The 20,501-nt window shown below is 54.7% G+C and overlaps 2 protein-coding genes across 2 annotated transcripts in view; one reads left to right on the top strand and one right to left on the bottom strand.

Annotated features, from left to right (window-relative positions):
- The window catches only part of ACAD9 (acyl-CoA dehydrogenase family member 9), a 49,636-nt gene extending 37,475 nt beyond the window's left edge, over positions 1 to 12,161 (top strand). Inside the window, exons 9-18 of the mRNA XM_059076728.2 lie at positions 4,914 to 4,989; positions 6,268 to 6,338; positions 6,555 to 6,674; positions 7,279 to 7,407; positions 9,038 to 9,117; positions 9,676 to 9,802; positions 9,977 to 10,054; positions 10,539 to 10,667; positions 11,314 to 11,386; positions 11,778 to 12,161. Coding sequence (XP_058932711.1) covers positions 4,914 to 4,989; positions 6,268 to 6,338; positions 6,555 to 6,674; positions 7,279 to 7,407; positions 9,038 to 9,117; positions 9,676 to 9,802; positions 9,977 to 10,054; positions 10,539 to 10,667; positions 11,314 to 11,386; positions 11,778 to 11,878 — 984 coding nt within the window. The 3' untranslated portion in view covers positions 11,879 to 12,161. The remainder of the gene's footprint in view (positions 1 to 4,913; positions 4,990 to 6,267; positions 6,339 to 6,554; positions 6,675 to 7,278; positions 7,408 to 9,037; positions 9,118 to 9,675; positions 9,803 to 9,976; positions 10,055 to 10,538; positions 10,668 to 11,313; positions 11,387 to 11,777) is intronic.
- The window catches only part of CFAP92 (cilia and flagella associated protein 92 (putative)), a 72,294-nt gene continuing 63,741 nt past the window's right edge, over positions 11,949 to 20,501 (bottom strand). The window contains exons 13-17 of the mRNA XM_067043089.1: positions 14,308 to 14,472; positions 13,683 to 13,874; positions 13,247 to 13,610; positions 12,269 to 12,560; positions 11,949 to 12,081 (exon numbers count right to left, since the gene is read on the bottom strand). Coding sequence (XP_066899190.1) covers positions 11,949 to 12,081; positions 12,269 to 12,560; positions 13,247 to 13,610; positions 13,683 to 13,874; positions 14,308 to 14,472 — 1,146 coding nt within the window. The remainder of the gene's footprint in view (positions 12,082 to 12,268; positions 12,561 to 13,246; positions 13,611 to 13,682; positions 13,875 to 14,307; positions 14,473 to 20,501) is intronic.

Raw genomic sequence — 20,501 nt, 5'->3', positions numbered from 1 at the left:
CGGTGTTTTCCATAAGATGGCTCTAGTAGCATTTAGTTGTCTTTAATTTCATTCGAAACAATTTTGCTAGATTGTATTTTGACGGCTGTTATATATCAGCATGAATTTTTTAATAAATTTATTTATTTTTATTTATTTATTTTTGGCTGTGTTGGGTCTTCGTCTCCGTGCGAGGGCTTTCTCTAGTTGGGGCGAGCGGGGGCCACTCTTCATCGCGGTGCGCGGGCCTCTCGCTGTCGCGGCCTCTCTTGTTGCGGAGCACAGGCTCCAGACACGCAGGCTCAGCAGTTGTGGCTCACGGGCCCAGCTGCTCCGCGGCATGTGGGATCCTCCGAGACCAGGGCTCGAACCCGTGTCCCCTTCGTTGGCAGGCAGATTCTCAACCACTGCGCCACCAGGGAAGCCCCAGCATGCATTTTTTAAAAAACTTATCAAAATTGGTGAATTTTGTGCAGCCACTTTAATATTGAGGGTGGAAGGAAAAAACAACATTTTGGGCATATTATGCTTCATTATTTCAGGAAAGGTAAAAACGCAACTGAAACACAAAAAAATATTTGTGCAGTGTATGGAGAAGGTCCTGTGACCGATCGAACGTGTCACAAGTGGTTTGCGAAGCTTGTGCTGGAGATTTTTCACTGGATGATGCTCCACGGTCGGGTAGACCGGTTGAAGTTGATCGATATCAATCGAGACATTAACTGAGAACAGTCAACGTTATACCACGAGAGCGATCGCCGACGTACTCAAAATATCCAAATCAAATGTTGAAAATCATCTGCACCAGCTTGGTTATCTTAATCGCTTCGATGTTTGGGGTCCACGTAAGTTAAGTGAGAAAAACCTTTTTGGCCATATTTCCACATGCGATTCTCTACTGGCACGTAATGAAAACATTCCATTTTCAAAACAAATTGTGACCGGCAATGAAAAGTGGATACTGTACAATAACGTGGGATGGAAGAGCTCGTGGGGCAAGTGAAATGGACCACCACCAACCACACCAAAGGCTGGTCTTCATCCAGAGAAGGTGATGTTGTGTACATGGCGGGATTGGAAGGGAGTCCTCTATTACGAGCTCCTTCCGGAAAACCAAACGATTAATTCCAACAAGTACTCTTCCCAGTTAGACCAAATGAAAGCAGCACTTGAAGAAAAGCATCCGGAATTAACAGAAAATGAATAATCTTCCATCAGGATAATGCAAGACCGCATGTTTCTCTGATGACCAGACAAAAACTTACAGCTTGGCTGCGAAGTTCTGATTCATCCTCCATATTCACCAGGCTTTGCACCTTCGGATTTCCATTTATTTTGGTCTTTACAAAATTCTCTTAACGGGAGAAATTTCAGTTCCCTGGAACACTGTAAAAGGCGCCTGGAACAGTTCTTTGCTCAAAAAGATAAAAAGTTTTGAGAAGATGGAATTACAAAGTTGCCTGAAAAATGGCGGAAGTAGTGGAACAAAACGGTGAATATGTTGTTCAGTAAAGTTCTTGATGAAAATGAAAAATGTGTCTTTTGGGCTTCCCTGGTGGCGCAGTGGTTGAGAGTCCGCCTGCCGATGCAGAGGACACGGGTTCGAGCCCTGGTCTGGGAAGGTCCCACATGCCGCAGAGCAACTAAGCCCGTGAGCCACAACTACTGATCCTGTGCTCTCGAGCCTGCGAGCCACAACTACTGAGCCCACGTGCCACAACTACTGAGCCTGCACGTCTGGAGCCTGTGCTCTGCAGCAAGAGAGGCCCGCGCACCGCAATGAAGAGTGGCCCCCGCTCGCCCCAACTAGAGAAAGCCCTCTCACGGAAACGAAGACCCAACACAGCCAAAAATAAATAAATCAATAAATAAAATTTTTTAAAATAATAAATAAACTTTAAAAAAATGTGTCTTTTATTTTTACTTAAAAACTGAAGTCAGTTTTTGGCCAACCCAATATTTTATTGAAGTATAGTTAATTTACAGTGTTGTGCCATTGTCTGCTGTACAGCAAAGTAACTGTTATACACATACAGACATTCTTTTTTTTTAATGCTCTTTTTCATTATGGTTTGTCACAGGATACTGAATATGGTTCCTTGTGCTATACAGTAAGACCTTGTTATTTATCCAGTCTATATGTAATAGTTTACATTTGCTAGTCCCACACTCCCAATCCTTTTCTCCCCCTGCCCTCTCCCCCTTGGCAACCACAAGTCTGTTCTCTGTGAGTCTGTTTCCGTTTTGTAGATACATTCATTTGTGCCATATTTTAGATGACACATATAAGTGATATCAGGCGGTATCTGTCCTTTTCTTTCTGACTTACTTCAGATAATAAGTCTTTCTGACTTACTTTATGATAATCTCTAGTTGCACCCATGTTGCTGCAAATGGCATTATTTCATTCTTTTTTTATGGCTGAGTAATATTCCATTGTATATATGTATCTTCTTTATCCATTTATCTGTCAGTGGACATGAAGGTTGTTTCCATGGGCTGTTTATCTCCTTTGAAGAAATATTTTTCCAAATCTTTGCCTGTCTTTATATTGGGCTATTTGTCTTTATATTGCTGCTCTGCCCTTATTTACTGGGTGGCCTGGGTAAGTGTCTTCACAACGGGAAGCTGCCCCCACCTTGGCTGTGAACAGGGATCAAAGCAGGACGTCCCTGGCCTCCTGAGCATTACAAGAATCACCCAAGGGCCGTCAGCCAGGGCTCCAGCCACCGCTGCCTGGGAAGTGTGGAGCAGAGGGTAGGGGAGGTGGAGGGCACACGACGGGCGTCCGTGTGCAGATGTCACACGCAGATGAGGGAACACGTGGGTCCCCCAAAGCCAAAGCCCATTCCAGGGGAGTTGCTCTCCACTGTTCACACTTTTTTGTTTACCTATTTTATTTTTTTATTGTTTTATGTTTTTGAATTTTATTTTATTTTTTATACACCAGGTTCTTATTAGTTACCCATTTTAGTAGTATATATTAGTATATATGTCAATCCCGATCTCCCAGTTCATCACGCCACCACCTCCCACCCCCTGGTGCTTTCCCCCCTTGGTGTCCATACCCTTGTTCTCTACACCTGCGTCTCTATTTCTGCCCTGCAAACCGGTTCATCTGTACCATTTTTCTAGGTTCCACATATGAGTTAATACACGATACTTCTTTTTCTCTTTCTGACGTAACTTCACTCTGTATGACAGTCTCTAGATCAGTCCACATCTCTACCAATGACCCAATTTCATTCCTTTTTATGGCTGAGTAATTTTCCATTGTATATATGTACCACATCTTCTTTATCCATTCCTCTGTCAGTGGGCATTTAGGTTGCTTCCCTGACCTGGCTATTGTAAATAGTCCTGCAATGAATATTGGGGTGCATGTGTCTTTTTGAATTATGGTTTCTTCTAGACAGCATATATATGGGTCTTGTTTTTGTATCCATTCAGTGAGCCTGTGTCTTTTGGTTGGAGTATTTAATCCATTCACACTTAAGGTAATTATCGATATGTATGTTCCTATGACCATTTTCTTAATTGTTTTGGGTTTGTTTTTGTAGGTCCTTTTCTTCTCTTGGGTTTCCCACTTAGAGAAGTTCCTTTAGCATTTGTTGTGGAGCTGGTTTGGTGGTGCTGAATTCTCTCAGCTTTTGCTTGTCTGTAAAGCTTTTGATTTCTCCGTCGAATCTGAATGAGATCCTTGCCGGGTAGAGTCATCTTGGTTGTAGGTTTTTTTCCTTCATCACTTTAAGTATGTCCTGCCGCTCCCTTCTGGCTTGTAGAGTTTCTGCTGAAAGATCAGCTGCTAACCTTATGGGAGTTCCCTTGTATGTTATTTTTCGTTTTTCCCTTGCTGCTTTCAATAATCTTTCTTTGTCTTTAATTTTTGCCAATTTGATTACTATGTCTAGGCATGTTTCTCCTTGGGTTTATCCTGTATGGGACCCTCTGTGCTTCCTGGACTTGGGTGGCTACTTCCTTTCCCATGTTAGGGAAGTTTTCAACTATAATCTTTTCAAATATTTTCTCTGGTCCTTTCTCTCTCTCTCTTCCTTCTGGGACCCCTATAATGCGAATGTTGTTGCATTTAATGTTGTCCCAGAGGTCTCTTAGGCTGTCTTCATTTCTTTTCAGTCTTTTTTGTTTATTCTGTTCTGCAGCCTGGCGCTGGTGGCCAGCCGTCCACGGTGTGCCTGGGATGCCCCTCCTCCCCTGCTGCCCGGGTGGCTGTGGTCTCCAGGTCCCTCTAGGTCCGTAAGGGGGTGCCTCCCCGAACCCGGCTAGTCTGGGACTTGGGAAGCAGTGTGTGTGCTTGCCTTCGGCTTTAGGTAGAAAGCTGGGGTCGGCAGAGAGGAGTGAAGCTGGCACAACTCCTGAGCTAGCGTCGTTACTGTAGACGTTGGGGGGGGGGAGCACGTCACACCCGTGCAAGGGGCGGCCTCGGTGCAGGGTGCTTGGGCCTGCACGTCAGGCAGGTGCTTGCTCTGTCTGCGACGGGCTCACCGCTTGGAACCTCTGGCTCTTCATCTGTGCGAGGAGGACCCTGAAGCGCTGCTGGGAAAGTGAGGAGTTGGCGGGGGCTACCCAGCCAGTCTTAGTTCCTGCTCCCTTCCCCGGAGGCTGAGGGAAGTGGCCACTTCCTTTGGAATAAGGGTGTCCCATTTCTTTGGGGGGCGGCGGTGCCTGCAGGGATGTTTGTGAGAGCATGTCGCGACAGATTGCTGGTTCTGAGGCGCTGGCACCGTGTTCCCTCCCGGCTAGGGAGGCTCGGCAGGATGATTAACTCCATCGATGCTGCCTTTTGTCTTGAAGAAGGCTTCAGGTACAGGCAGACGAGCACTGTCGCGGTCTGTCCCCTCCAGCCCTCCGGGCCCCCGGCTTTCCCAGCTGCGCACGGAGGGGGCGACCCGCGCTGAGCCCCCCTCTCTCTGCAGGTGGCCATGCGCATCCTCAACAGCGGGCGGTTCAGCATGGGCAGCGCCGTGGCCGGGATGCTGAAGAAGCTGATCGGTACGTGAGTCCGGACGGCGGCCTCGCCGGGGGGCGCTGAGCCAGGCCACGGACAGCCAGTCCCGTCCGCGTCTAGCCTCAGGCCTTCGATTTAGACTGAAGGGTGCGCTGAGGCTGCCCCTGAAGGGCTAGTGTCGAGGTTTCAATGCGCACGGGGTGGGGGAGGCAGGGGACGGAGGTAGAGGGGGGTGGCTGCTCTGGCCGCTGAGGACAGGGCTGCTGGGCGAACGCCTGAGTGGGAGCTGGACACCGAAAGGCCTCCGCACTGCTTCTCTGGGGGTGAGTGCACAGCGGGTGAGCCACGGGGTCAGGGGGGGGACTCTGCTCCCTCCGCCTTTGGATCGTCCCTTCCTTCTGTTACGGTCACTGAACCCTAGACTGCCATTTGCCAGTGAAGTTGAAACAGCCTGATAGGGGTTTGGGGGGGCACGGAACGTCACCGCCATCTTTGCTTTGTGGGAGGGACCACGGGGACACGCAGGGCCCTGGCTGCGGCGCGGGCGTACCCGGGGCTGGCTCCCCACCGGCTGCTTAGGAAGCTCCTCGGAGTTCAGGGCAGAGTTCGTTTATAGACGAAGGGACAGATGTTCAGAGCGCGGGGGTGATTTGCCCGAGACCACAGCCCCCCATCAGGCTGCAAGCTCAGGGCTCATCTCCCTGTGCTAAGCTTCCCCCAAGGCCCTAAGCCCATCTGGACTCTGCTTCCTTGTCTGGAAAACTCCTCAGTGCAAGGGCTTTGCTCCGTGGTCAGTCTGTCCCCAAAGGATGTAGAGCCCCTGAGACCGCAAGGCCCGGAAATGGGGGAATGTGGGAGCCTGTCTACCCTGCGAGCCCGCTGGGAGAGCGGGGTGCGCCTGGGTGCCCGCGGGGGGCGCTGGGAGAGCGCTGGCTGCAGGGAGGGGCCGCCGCCGCCGCCAGATGGGTGCATGTGCCGCTGTGAGGCTGCTTCTGTGCGCGGGGCGCCCTGTGGCCTTTGCCGCGCCCCTGAGGTCAACAGTGTTGCTGAGGGCGGGGAGGCCGTGTGGCCCAGGCTTGGCTGGTGAGGGCGAGAGCCGGGTCCAGACGTGTCTGACTGGCCCGATCCTGCTCCGTGCCCCCCTGGGTGCCCCTCAGAGGGGACCGTCGCTCCTGAACCCGGAGCTGTTGGAAGGCAAGGCTCTCAATTTCAGGGTGTTGGTCTCAGCAGACCCGCTTCTCGTACTTCTGGCCTGGGCGCTTGAAGGGTGGTGACGGTCGACTGAGGAGATCATTTTCAGCTCGATACTCTGCTCTCTTCAGAAATGACCGCCGAGTACGCCTGCACAAGGAAACAGTTCAACAGGAACCTCAGCGAGTTTGGCTTGATTCAGGTATGGCGGGGCTGACTCTACCTCGTGGGCGCTGAGAGCGTGCTTTGCGGCCTGTACTGCCGACTCCTAGGCGGCCATTCGGGGAGAAGAGGAGCGCCAGGCCTCGGTACTCTGGGGCGCTGGGCTTGGTCTGAATTCACTTCCTACTGCTCGGCAGGTTTGGCTCTCCGTACAGGCCGATCCTTTCTTGATGGTGTATTTTTCTGAACGCCCCAGGAGAAGTTTGCCCTGATGGCTCAGAAGGCTTACGTGATGGAAAGTATGGCCTACCTCACGGCGGGGATGCTGGACCAGCCGGGCCTCCCTGACTGCTCCATCGAGGCCGCCATGGTGAAGGTAACCCCACACACGGCGCGCCTGCCGTCTTCCTCCATTCTTGGTCACCGCTTAGGTATTTACGAGGTACCCCCCGTGCCAGGCACCCCTGGGATGCAGCCGGGGAGAGCGGAGTGGCGCGGGGGCAGCAGCAGGGGACACTGTCCAGCTTACGAGAGGCCAGTGTCCCCCCGCGTGCGCTGTGCCCGGTCGGCACCAGCTAACGGTGATCCCAGCAAAAGACGAGGGTACAGACCGTGTCTTGTAATTTCATATCTGCCTAACAAAGCAGCTGGGCGTCCTTGGCAAGGACGGTGTCGTCCTGGGTCTGTGGTCTTCCTGCATTTGGGATCAAAGCTTCCTTTTGTGAAATATCGGGCTGAGGTAAAGAGCACAGCGTTCCCTGTGCTTCTGTCTTGTTTTGGGGAGGGGGGTCATTTTTCGGCCACCGGTGAGATGTGACAGTCAGGGCTCCTACCTGGGTCGTCTCGTGCCAAAGCCCGGTTCTCTGCAGGGAGCCTCCCACCCCGTCCGCGGCCACCTGGCCCCGCGGCACAGGGTCCCCCTCCCGAAGGGGCTTCGGTGCCGACGGCCCCGTGCTGACCCCGCCCCGGGCCCATGGCAGGTGTTCAGCTCAGAGGCCGCCTGGCAGTGCGTGAGCGAGGCGCTGCAGGTCCTCGGGGGCTCGGGCTACGTGAGGGACCATCCGTACGAGCGCATGCTGCGTGACAGCCGCATCCTGCTCATCTTCGAGGTGAGTGCGCCGCCCGCCCAGTGGCGTGCTGTGGGCCCCGGAGCCTCGTGCTCCTGGCACCGGGCCGGCTGGCGCGTCCTCTCGCTCGACGGCCCGCAGGTCTCCGCCTGGGAGGCCGGGCTGCAGCCTCCAGTGCCCATTCCAGGTGATGAGGCGGCTGGCAGGGTCACCCCGAGGGCGTTCCCCGGCGACTCGGACGTTGGGAGTTCACAGGCTGGGAGCAGGAAGGAAAGGGCGTTGGGACCCCAGAGTCGCCCTTGGGGCGCTACTGGTCTGGGCGTGCAGCCTGGCTGAGAGCTGCCGACTCTAGAACAGCTGTGTGGTGAGGGGCTGGCGTCTCAGGAAGCAGCGCACTTGGCCTTGGGGGCGGAGAGGGCAGGGGAGTGGAGCGTGCCAGGCCCTGACGGGACCTCACCTGCCGGCAGCAGGTAGACGGAGGGAGCAGCGGCTGGTCCTGCTCGGCGGGGCTGGGGTATCGGTGGGGCGGGCAGGCCAGAGAGGAGCCAGCCATGGAAGCCCATTTGGATCTTACTGGGAGGGCCGAGAAGCGGTAACAAAGGTTGGAGCAGAGAATGGCTCGCTTGCGTTCATGTCCCTGGCAATGCCGCAAGCCCGCCCAGCGCGTATGTTGCAGCGGTGCGGCCAGCGGCCGTGGAGGGAGGCCGGGCGGGATTTCAGGCTGGACGCAGCTGTGCAGAGGCAGACCCTTGGAGCAGCGCGAGGCTGGCCCCCCGGGGGGGCTCCCCCTCCAGGGGGAAGACCGCATCAGCTGCTGGCGTTCCCTGTGTCCTCTCCCTTGGTGGACAGACCGGGCGCGGCCAGCCCGAGGCCCCGGGGGCAGGTCCCACATCACGACCCTGCTGCCTCTCCCAAGGCCCCTCCCCTTGGCCCGGGCAAGTGCGGTCCTCTGGCTGGCGGGCTGGTCGGCACGGGTTCAGGGGCTCTGAGGGGTGCAGGGCCCTCGGCGTGAAGCCGAGACCACCCCGGACGGGCCTGGGTCAGCCCGGATGGAGTTCTCCCTGCTGCTGCTGCTGCTGCTGCTGCCGCGGAGCCTCCGTCGGTGGCGCGGCCTGGCGGCGTGCCTCAGTCCAGCCCCTGCCACCCTCAGCACCACCGTGCACGACGGGCACAAGGCCCCTGGTCTGCGTCCCCGAGGTCACGTGGTTACGGCGGGGGGAGTGCCCGGGGGTGGCAGCAGGGAAGAGGCAGCCCCGGGGTGGTGGCACCTGGCACTGCGGTGCGGCCAGCGGCTCCCCGAGGGGCCTGGCCTGGGCCGAGCTAGCAATGGGTCCACTGAGGACTTGCTGCGTCCTGGGTACTAGTATCCTTCACTTGTTTTAAGGGGGCCTGCTTCTCCGCTTGAAACGGAAGCTTGGGAAAAGGAACGACTCATGCACAGCGGGTCACGGGATGGGGCAGGTCCCAGAGGGAGGCCGCCGCCATCTGGTCAGCCCCTACTGGTCCCGGGGAAGCGGTAGCCTGCGTGTCGCCCTGTCCCCCGTCACGGCCCTGCTCCCAGCTGCTCCTGAAGAGTGAGCAGGAGGCAGCACGGCCTAGCCAGTCACACATGCGGCACTGCTGGGGCTGCCCTGACGTGGGCAGCCTTTGACCTGGATAATGTCGGCCACAGGGAACCAACGAGATTCTCCGGATGTACATCGCCCTGACGGGCTTGCAGCACGCCGGCCGCATCCTGACCGCGAGGGTCAAGTAGGTACCGCGTCCACCGTCTGCCCCTCGGGTCCACCCTGCCCAGCAGAGGCCTGCAGCCTTGCAGGGCTCAGCGGACTCACACGCTGGCTGGAGGGAGGGGACAGGGAGGGGCCAGCTGCCTGGGAAGCCTCCAGGGCCCTGCCCTCCTCCCCTGCAGCTCCCGTCTCCCGTGCGGCAGGGAGCTGCTTCTAGAACCAGGGCAAGGAGAGGTGATCCTTGACTAGGTGCCAGCTCCAGGGTCAACACAAGACTAGTTTTCCCTCCTGACCCCCATCCTGGGGCCAGAACAGTGAGTGGTCCCTGCCGGCACCCAGGCAGGGCTTGCCTGGAGGGTTTTTCAGGCTACTCGGGGAGAAAATGACCTGGAAGCAGGTGTGACCCAGGGGTCCCCTGTGGCCATAGAGGAGACGGCTGCTCCCTGACAGACCGGCCAGGTCCTGGGTTGGCCCCTCTGGCTTTGCGTAGTCGGGGAGCTTTTGCCCGCGTTGCCTAGAGCTGCTGGCATGGAGGCGGCGGCTGCAGGGCCTCAGCTCACGGAACCTGGGCTCTCTGCAGGCAGCTTAAACAGGGCAGCGTGGCCACCATCATGGAGACCGTCGGCCAGAGGCTTCGGGACTCCCTGGGCCGCACTGTGGACCTCGGGCTGACAGGGAAGCTCGGAGCCGTGCACCCCAGCATGGCGGTGAGTGGGCCCAGCCAGGGGTACCCCCCCCCCCGTCGGGTATCCCCTCCCCAGGGGGGGCGTGGCCAGGGGCACCGGGGAGGACCAGACAGTCCGAGGGTCACCGGCTGCCCTCTCCGCCCTGTCACGGTGGAGAGGGCGGCACTGAGCGGAATCCTGCCCCCGGCCCCCCAGGACAGCGCCAGCAAGCTCGAGCAGAACGTACACTTCTTCAGCCGCACCGTGGAGACCCTGCTGCTTCGCTTTGGCAAGGTACCTGGGGGCGGGGAGGCAGGCCAGAGTCTGTGAGATGGTATTTTGCCAAGTGTCTGCCTGGGGGACCAGGCCTAGAAATCTTGGTCTCCGTGGAGCGCTGGGGAAGCAAGCAGGGCTGGCTGCCTGCCCTGAGGACCACTCAGCTGGCTGGGGAGTCGGGGGGAGCCCCTGCTGGGTGGCCACCTTCTAGGTGACCAGAGGCTCCCTGGAGCCGGGAGGGGCAACCCACCTGGACCTTACTCTTAGGACCTGATCTGTGTCTCTCGCGTCCAAATAAGCGCTGGCCAGTGGTCTCAGCCAGGCTTCTGGGACGTGATCTTGTCTTGACTCGTGCCCAGATCTGGACAGAGCCAAGGGAAAACCCAAAGGGAAGGCAGTGTGGGCCCTGCTGCCCCGGGGTGTAGAGCGAGGCCCAGAGATGAGCGGAGGCGGGCCCGGGAGCGCGTGCTGGACTTGTGTCCACCCTGCCCTCTGTTCCCAGACCATCGTGGAGGAGCAGTTGGTCTTGAAGCGAGTGGCGAACATCCTCATCAACCTGTACGGGATGACGGCCGTGCTGTCGCGGGCCAGCCGCTCCATCTGCGTGGGGCTCCGGAACCACGACCACGAGGTGGGCCCGCCCCGCCACGCGCACACGCGGCCTCCCTGCGGGGGTCATCCGGCCGCACTTTAATGGGGACGGGAGGGGCTGGGCACGTCCAGGGCCGTGTCCCGGGGGCCGGGGGTGAGCACGGGGTCCACGCCGGCTGACCCAGAGAAGGGTGGGGTTGCCAAGTTGTGTCCACGGCCACGGCCGGTGCTCTCGGCTCCCGTGGGCGGGTCTGTGCTCTTCAGGACACGGGGCCACTGCCTTTCACCTTCCTGCCTGGGGGGCAGGGAGGGGGAGTGAGCGTCGGAATCCGAACCCCAGCGCCCTCACCCCAGTGCTAGCAGGGAGGGTGGGTGCGGTCCCAGCACCTGACGTGTGCACGCCCTTGTCCTGGCGGCACACCGTGGCCGCGGGATTGGGCCGTTCTCCCGCCAAGGAGGAAACTGAGGCTCAGAGGGGTTGAGTCACTTGCCCTGGGGACGGGGCTGGTTTGGCTCAGGGCTGCCGTGGCTTCCGAGCCAGGCCACCGACCGTGGTCAAGCTGCCCGCCTGGGCTGACGGACTGAGTTCTCTGAAGCTCCGAGGTCAGGGTCAGGCTCCAGGCAGGGGCGGAGATCCCCGGGTCCTGCGCAATCATCCTCTCTGACTTTGACTTTGGTTCGGTCAGGTTCTGTTGGCCAACCTCTTCTGCACGGAAGCTTACTACCAGAATCTTTTCGCCCTCTCTCAGCTGGACAAGGGTAAGTGGGCGGCCCAGGCTGGGGGGGAGTGGGGGCTGGGGCCTGACGCCGGGCGAGCTGCGGCGGCCTCCCCGCGCTGCGGGCTGAACACAGGGCTGGGTGAGGCCTGCCAGCAGGAGCGCACACAGTCAGCGAGGCGAGAGCCTCTCGGGGGGCCCTGTACCCAGCTGACCGGAGGGAGGAGCGCGGGCCTCCACGCGCCGCGCACCCACCGTGCTGGCGCGGCTGTCCCCGCGGCTTCTCCTCCAGCAGGTGCGGTTGCCGGGGGGCGGCCCAGAATCACTTCCTGTGGACAGGCTGCCACCTTCAGGGCTCCTTCACACTGGAGGGCTGACTTCGTGGTAACAGGAACTGCTGGAAGGATCACCTACTCCTTCTCTTCCCCTCCCAGGTTCTCCGGAAAATCTCGACGAACTGATCAAGAAAGTGTCCCAGCAGGTCCTAGAGAAGCGCGCCTACGTCTGCGCCCACCCTCTGGACTGGACGTCCTGAAGCAGGGGGACAGCGTCCCTGCCGCTGTCTGCCCGACACACGCCTTCCGGAAGGTAGAGAACCTGCTTTATTACACGTTGGCCATTTCTCGCAGTTCTCCGACGGGCTTTCTCCAGGCCCCGAGGGCACTGCTGCCTGACACGACCCCGGGCTCTGAGCGGACGTGGGCCGCCCGGCCGGGAGGCTTCGGGGCCGAAGCTGGCCTGGGGCGGAAGGGACGGGTCTCAGCAGGATGGCCGTTTCTGTCCGACCACACGTTGTCCAAGAAACAGCTTGAAAACCGCGTATGTGTCATTCTTTAAGCTAGAGCCAAAGGCACTTAAAACAGGAACCGTTTGACAGAAGAGGACGGTGTGCGTGTCCCCTGCTGCTCTTTGCCGCACTGCTCACCTACCAGCATCTCGACCCTCCGATCCGCCCTCTGGTGGTGGCTCCCAGGGCCTTGTGTCCTCACGCGTGAGAAGAGGGCTGCGGCAGCAGAGGGGCGGGGGCCGGGCCCCGGCGCCGTGAGGGTTTGGGTCCTTCCCAGGCGGTGCTGCTCGCCGCCGCGGGACCAGCAGCATCTTGCTGCGCACGCGTCCTGGGGTGCTCCCCGGGCCAGGCTTCGCGCTCCGGCCGGCTCCCGGCCGTCTGTCCATCGGAGGCGTTGCCTTGACACCGCCAGGCTTTCCTCCCGCGGCGGCTATAGGAGTGTCATCCACCGGGGGGCGGGGCCTGCTGCCGGCCTTGGGACATCTTCCCGACGGCACCCCAGCTTCTTTGCTGGCGTGGATGGAGAGGCCGCGGCTTCTCACCTGGTGCCGGGACGGCCGTCTGCGCGGAGCCCTCGGGAGGGGGAGCCCCGTCTGCAGCAGATCCTCTTCGTCCCCCGCTGTGGGGAGCTGTGCTCACCCCCTGGGAACTGGGGCTGGGAAGGGCCGGAGCAGCGAGCCCGGCGACCCGGAGCCTGGGGCCTCTTCCGAAGGGAGGCGGCACAGTCCAGAGGAGGGGAGAGGCCGGTTTCGGCCTCCGGCTTCACGGAGCTGTTACCAACGGCCTTTAGGAGTCGGAAGGAAAGCGCTCCGCCGTTCATCCAGTCTAGCTTTCTGGGCCAGGGCTCCGTGGCCAGATCAACTCACCTCTCTGTCTCCCTGAAGATTCTGGTTCTGTTAATTCATGGGTTTGGTTCTCTACGTATAAATGACTTTTGGTCCCCCTTCACAAACGGGATGAAGAGGGCTTGGAGGACTTGGTGTGGCCAGGCCCCCGCCCTCCCCCATGGGTGACAACTGGCCGTATCTGGGAGCTGGAAGGACCCGGTGGCGCCCAGAGCCTCCCGGGGCTGGTCGTGGCTAACGCAGTGAGAAGCCTGAAAGCCCTCAGCCCTACCTTCCAACGCCTCCCTTTCATAGAAACCAGGCCCAGAGCGGTGGCAGGACCTGCCCCCCCCCCCGCCCCCCGTCACACAAGTGATGAATCCAGCTGGAACCAGAAGTTCCAGCCCAGCCTGCGCTCTGACACCAGCCCCCGCCGAATCCTGATTGCCCAGCCCAGGAGTGTGGCTGCTAAAACAGAACGGGTGCCACCCCCGGTTACCTGTCCCGGGCTTTGGCGCAGGAGGGGGCTGCAGCTCCAAGAACGGCGGTGGCTGCGTGTGCAGATCGAAGTCCTGGTGGCGCCGGCCCCAGCGCCAACTCTCCTGGTGCGGCACCGGCTCCAGCACATTAGCGAACGGTGCCTTCTCCCGCCACTCCTACGTCGGGGGGCAGCAGGTCAGGGGGAGGCCCCTGCGGACGCCCGCCGGAGACCCACTCCCGCCACCCACCTCTGTGCGGGCGCCGAGGGGTGGCAGGCCCAGGTGATGCGTCCCGCCCGTGCCGGTCACTCGGAACCCGCTGGGTGTGAGCCAGGCGTCGCGGGGCTTCCTCTCGGCTTTTCTCTCCTCCTCCTCTGAATCCCGAGGCTCCACTGGGGCTGACAGGGAGCCCTGGGAGTACGTGAGTCTCTTCCTCGGCTCCTGGAGACGCGAGCAGACGTGGATAGACGGGCTGCCCGCGGACCTCGGTGGGGCTGACCGGCTGCCGGCCTTGGGGGCAGGGTGCTGGCGGTGCGGGGTGCGTGCTGGTTACCAGAGCCAGGCAGCGGCCCAGCGAGGGCCACGTCCCTGTCCCCGCTGACAGAGCCCAGGCTCTTCCCGCCGCGGTTAGGCTGCCTTTCCTCGGCAGCAGTGAAGGGCTGCCGAGAGCCGAGAGCCCGCGGCCGTTCACAGCCACGCACAGCTGGACAGGCGCCGGGGGCCTCTGGGCTCAACGTGGCGTGTGCAGGGTTCACGCCTCTCTGTGCCGGCGCCCGTCCCTCGTCGGCTCCTCCCCACTCTGGACACCCACCCCCGCCCCGCCCTGGCTGGAGTGGAGGTGCGCGGCCGCTCCCCACGCTGGGCCCTCACTCGCCTTGGCCGTCTCTCGATACAGCTCCTCCTTTGCAAGCTCTGTGGAGTTCAGGGTCTGGATACTGTGGTTATAGACAGCATCCTTGGCCGGGGCTGAGATCTTGATCACCTTCACAACAGACTTGGGAGACTTCTTGCTGACCTCGGAGGCCCCCGAGATGTTTTTCTGGAGAAAGAGACACCAGTCATTGCTCACAAGCGGCCTGCTCGCCAGCAACTGTCAGTGTGTATCCAGCCCGCTGATGTCTGGGCCACGGCTGCACTGCAGGTATCTCTCCTGAGAGCGTAAACAGACCCCTGCCGAAACGACCATCGAGACAAGCCCTCACTGTCCGCGTTGAAATTCGAGGACCAAAAAGTGGAACCCTCCTACATCGTCGTGGGAATGTGCATTGGTAAAAGCCACCATAAAGGACAGGATCGAAGTTCCCCACAAAACTAAGAAGAGCCCGGCCCCAGGAGCTCTCCTGGGCATATATCTGGAGAAACCCATAACTGGAAGTGAGCCAGGCCCCCCGCCGTTCACTGCAGCACTAGTTCCAACAGCCAGGACACAGAAACAACCAAAATGTCCACCTGCAGATGACTAGACAGAGACAGGGTGGTACATGTATACAAGGGAGTATTACTCAGCCGTAAACAACAATAAAATAATGCTACTGGCGGCAACACGCGTGGACCTGGGGTGCTCACAGGGTAGGTGAAGGGAGCCAGACAGAGGAAGACGACTAGCTGATGATATCACGGATACCTAGGGTTGAACGATGGCTAACACGTGGACTCATTTACAAAAGAGCAACACACACGCTTGGAAAAGAAGGAACGCAGGCTTTTTACCAAAAAGAAGTGGGGGCAAAGGGTAAATTAGGAGGTCGGGCTTCATACACACATACGTATATTTATATATGTGTGTGCGTGTATATATGTGTGTGTGTGTGTGTGTGTGTATATACATTTGAGGGGTAATCAACGTGGACCTGCTGTAGAGCACAGGGAGCTCTCTTCAACGTTCTGCAATAACCTATATGGGAAAAGAATTCGAAATAGAATAGGTACGTGAATAGCAAAAGGGAATCAGGTTGCTGTATACCTGAAAACACCACAACGTTGTAAGTCAGCTGTACTCCAACATACCGTGAAAATCAACAAGAAGAGCAAAGAAATGTCTGCTCTTTTCCTCTCTGGCCTTGGGGACCTGGGCCGGTATCACATGCCTGACGCCTGGGCAGACTTCAGTCCCAAGGCTGCACTGTGCTGGGGTGAGGGGCACGGGAGGGTGTGCTCCCCAAATGGGGCCCCCCTGGACCTGTCTCGTCCGTTCCCCTCGGGAGGGGACCACAATCTCCAGATCCAGGGGGGCCCTCCTACACCTGAGTGAAGCCGAGCTCACCCAAACGACGGTGGACCCTCTGGGCTGGAGGAGCTTCGAGAAGTGACCCGGTCTGCGTGTCTCCTGCAGGTGGGGGGCCTCCAGCCTCCCTCCTGGGAGTCACCCGACCTGTGAAACACAGCACACACCCAGGGCCCGTTTTGCAGGAGTTGCCGTTTGTCTCGGGGGGCGGGGGCGAGGCTGAAGGGGGAAGAAGCAGTGAGACCCAAACCCTTAAGACTTTGCTCGGACACATTCCCCTCTCATTCACAGCCCGGGAAGCGGACTTTCCCTAAGGCTCTTTGTTGCCAAGTAACCGGGGTTGGGCACGAAGAAATGCTGCCGCCTTGTGGACGTTTCCCGGAACAACTTTGCAGCCGGTGCTTCAGGGCACCTCACGCTCACAAAGCCTGAAAGGCTGTGAATGACGCCGAATTCCAAGCACAGCCGACTTTCAAAAAGCCAGTTTGAAGAGGCGAATTTTATACTGTTTTAAAGAGAAAAAAAAAAACCCAAAGAGCAAGATGACAAGATGCTCAACGTTGCTACTTCTGAGAGCAAGGCCAGTGAAAACGACTGCCAGGTGTCACCTTCAGCAGTCACAACGGCCGGCATCAAAAAATCTACAAGCAGGAAATGCTGGGGTGAGCCTAGAAAAGAGGGGACCCTCCACAGGGTTGGTGGGAAAGTAAACTGGTGCAGCCACTATGGAGAACGGTCTGCAGGTTCCTTAAAAAACTACATGCAGAGTTACCGTACCGTGTGCAGCAATCCCAATACTCCTCGGCTTATCTCTGGAGGAAAGTGTGGTTGGAAAAGATCACGCACCCTAATGTTCACAGCATTCCTATTACAATAGCCAAGACGTGGAAGCGACCTAAGTGTCCACTGACAGATGAATGGGTAAGGAAAACGTGGTATATAAACACAATGGAGGGCTTCCCTGGTGGCGCAGCGGTTAAGATCCGCCTGCCGATGCAGGGCACGCGGGTTCGAGCCCTGGTCCGGGAAGATCCCACATGCCGCACAGCAGCTAAGCCTGTGCGCCACAACTGCTGAGCCTGGGCTCTAGAGCCCGCGAGCCACAACTACAGAGCCTGCGTGCTGCAACTACTGAAGCCTGCGCACCTAGAGCCTGTGCTCCACAGCAAGAGAAGCCACCGCAATGAGAAGCCCGCCCACCGGAACAAAGAGCAGCCCCCGCTCGCCGCAACTAGAGAAAAGCCCGCGCGCAGCAACGGAGACCCAACGCAACCAAAAATAAATAAATATTAAATAAATTTTAAAAATAAATAAATACAATGGAATATCAGTCAGCCATAAGGAAGAATGAAATATTGCCATTTGCAGCCACATGGATCCACCTAGAGATTATCATACTAAGTGAAGCAAGTCAGACAAAGTTAGACCAATATATGATATCACTTATACGGGGAATCTAAAACACAAGTGTAAGACAGGGAACTATACTCCATAATCTGTAATAATATATATGGGAAAAGAATCTAAAAAAGAGTGGTTATATGTATAACTGATTCAGTTTGCTGTACAGCAGAAACTAGCAACATTGTTCATCAACTATACTCCAATAAAAATTATAAGAGTTTAGGGCTTCCCTGGTGGCGCAGTGGTTGAGAATCCGCCTGCCGATGCAGGGGACACGGGTTCGTGCCCTGGTCCGGGAAGATCTCACATGCCGCGGAGCAACTAAGCCCGTGAGCCATGGCCGCTAGGCCTGCGCGTCCGGAGCCTGTGCTCCGCAACGGGAGAGGCCACAGCAGTGAGAGGCCCGCATACCGCAAAAAAAAAAAAAAAAAATTATAAGAGTTTAAAAAACAGCATGAGAGAAAGGGGCTTATTTACAAAACAGAAGCAGAATCAGACATAGAAAACAAATTTATGGTTACCAAAGCCGTTAAGGGTGGGGAGGGATAAGGTAGGAGTTTGGGATTAGCAGGTACACCCTACTGTGTATAAAATAAACAAGGTCCTACTCTATAACACAGGGAACTATATTCAATATCTTGTGATGATTACCTATGATGGAGAAGAATATGAAAAGTGTATATAATTAATAACACCAGGAACTATTTTAATATTATAAATCAACTATACTTCAATAAAAAGTAAAGCTTAAAAGGATAAAAAACAGAAAATAAACGTAAAGAAATTTTTTTAAAAGAAATTATCAGTGCAATAGAAAATATAGAAATTTTAAAATGCAACAAAGAACACTTTCTTTGAAGAGAATAATTCATTCGTAAATGCAATTTCGAAAAAGATCCCCGTCACCCAAGAAAGAGCAACTCACTTGCTCTGACAGACCTGGCATATAGATCACTGCGGAAGGGACAGGCTTCTCACAGAGTGCTGCTACCATAGGTCATATGACGGAAATGAAATTAGATTCCCGTCCTCATACAAAAAATAAATTCCATATGGATTAAAAATTTAAATGAAATGAACAAAACTTTAAATCTTGTAGAGGAAACCACGGAATAATTTTATAACCCTGGGTTAGGAAAAGGTATCTTAAGGTAAAAAATTCAATGATAAGGGAACAAATGGATAATTTACAAAATTTAAAATAACTTTTGTCAATTAAAAGGCACCATTAAGAAAGTAAAAAGACAACTTAGACACCAGAAGAAACTTACCACATATATAAATACCACTGCGATCGCGTTAAGAACATTGTAAAACAAAACCAAACCTGAAATTCAAGGGGAAAACTTTTTCATGAAAGAAGAAATTATCAAGTCTATAAAAAGATACTCAACCTCACTAGTAAACAGTGAAATGCCAATTAAAACTTTGATGAGGTATTATACATCATATTAGTGATCATTTAAATCTGACTAGGAAGTATTTTGCAGACAAGTGGAAGTACAATCAGTGCTTGTAATCCTAGGTATGTATCTTATGAAATAAAAGCTTGCCGATTTTTAAAGAGAAGACATGTTAACATGTTTACAATCACACTGTTTAAAATAACAAAAATAACACAAATGCTTATTAATAACTAATGGCATATTCCTATAGCTATATACACAAACATGGTTGAATATCATTAATACTAAGCAAAAATTAAAATTATAGAAGATTATATACATATGCAGTAAAATTACAGAGAAAAGCAAGCGAAAGGTAAAAGGTGAGATAGTGGTTATTTATGGGTAAGGGGTAAGAGATGGGAAAGGACACATGGAAAACTATGGAAATACTGATAATGTTTGATTTCTTAAGTTGGATAGTGTGTATAAGATATTGCTTTTGTTAGCTTTTGCACAGCAAAGGAAACCATAAACAAGATGAAAAGACAACCCCCTGAATGGGAGAAAATATTTGCAAACGAAGCAACTGACAAAGGATTAACCTCCAAAAAATACAAGCAGCTCATAGAGCTCAATATCAAAAAAAAAAAAAAACCAATCCAAAAATGGGCAGAAGACCTAAAGAGACACTTCTCCAAAGAAGACATACAAATTGCCAACAAACACATGAAAAGATGCTCAACATCACTAACCATCGGAGAAATGCAAATCAAAATTACAATGAGGTATCACCTCATACCAGTCAGAATGGCCATCATCAAAAAATCTAGAAACAATAAATACTGGAGAGGGTGTGGAGAAAAGGGAACCCTCTTGCACTGTTGGTGGGAATGTAAGTTAATATGGCCACTATGGAGAACGGTAAGGAGTTTCCTTAGAAAACTAAAAATAGAACTACCATACGACCCAGCAATACCACTACTGGGCATATAGCCTGAGCAAACCATAATTCAAAAAGATACATGTACCACAAATGTTCATTGCAGCTCTATTTACAATAGCCACGAGGTGGAATCAACCTAAGTGTCCATCGACAGATGAATGGATAAAGAAGATGTGGCACATATATACAATGGAATATTACTCAGCCATAAAAAGGAATAAAATTGAGTTATCTGTAGTGAGGTGGATGGACCTAGAGTCTGTCATACAGAGTGAGGCAAGTCAGAAAGAGAAAAACAAATACCGTTTGCTACCACATGTATATGGAATCTAAAAAAAAAAAAAGAAACTGGTTCTGATGAACCTAGGGGAAGGTTAGGAATAAAGATGCAGATGTAGAGAATGGAGTTGAGGACACAGGGACAGGGAGTGGGAAGGGGAAGCTGGTATGAAGTGAGAGGGTAGCACTGACATATATACACTACTACATGTAAAACAGATGGCTAGCGGGAAGCAGCCGCATAGCACAGGGAGATCAGCTCGGTGCTGTGACCACCTAGAGGGGTGGGACAGGAAGGGTGGGAGGGAGATGCAAGAGGGAGGAGATATGGGGATATATGTATACGTATAGCTGATTCACTTTGTTATACAGCAGAAACTAACAGCATTGTAAAGCAATCATACTCCACTAAGGATGTTTAAAAAAAAATACTGCTTTTGTTGTTTTTGACAGTACACACACGCTCTTACATGTATATTTTAATAATGTTAACAAAATTATATCATTTATGAAAATAGCACAGGAAATCATGAGAATTTCTAGAAAATAAAATATAGTGCAATTTAAAATGAGAAATTGTTAACAATTGTGACCAACAGTGGTCACAGTGGAAGACTAAATCAGTGAAGTGGAAGATACAGCTGAACTGAGTGCAAAAGACCAACAAGTACAAATTAAGAGGGAAAAACATCATGGTGGAAAAGGCCCTTTAAGTTCTGGTGAAAAACAAAACAAAAAAATCCCCCACCTGCACACCTAGAACCAAGGATTAAGAAAAAGTTTTAAAAGAGTAGAGGAAATCATAGTTTAGCTAAAAAGCAAACATAATC

Source organism: Kogia breviceps, chromosome 10 (genome assembly GCF_026419965.1).
Source record: "Kogia breviceps isolate mKogBre1 chromosome 10, mKogBre1 haplotype 1, whole genome shotgun sequence".
NCBI lineage: Eukaryota > Metazoa > Chordata > Mammalia > Artiodactyla > Physeteridae > Kogia > Kogia breviceps.
This window is presented reverse-complemented; position numbering and strand designations above follow the sequence as displayed.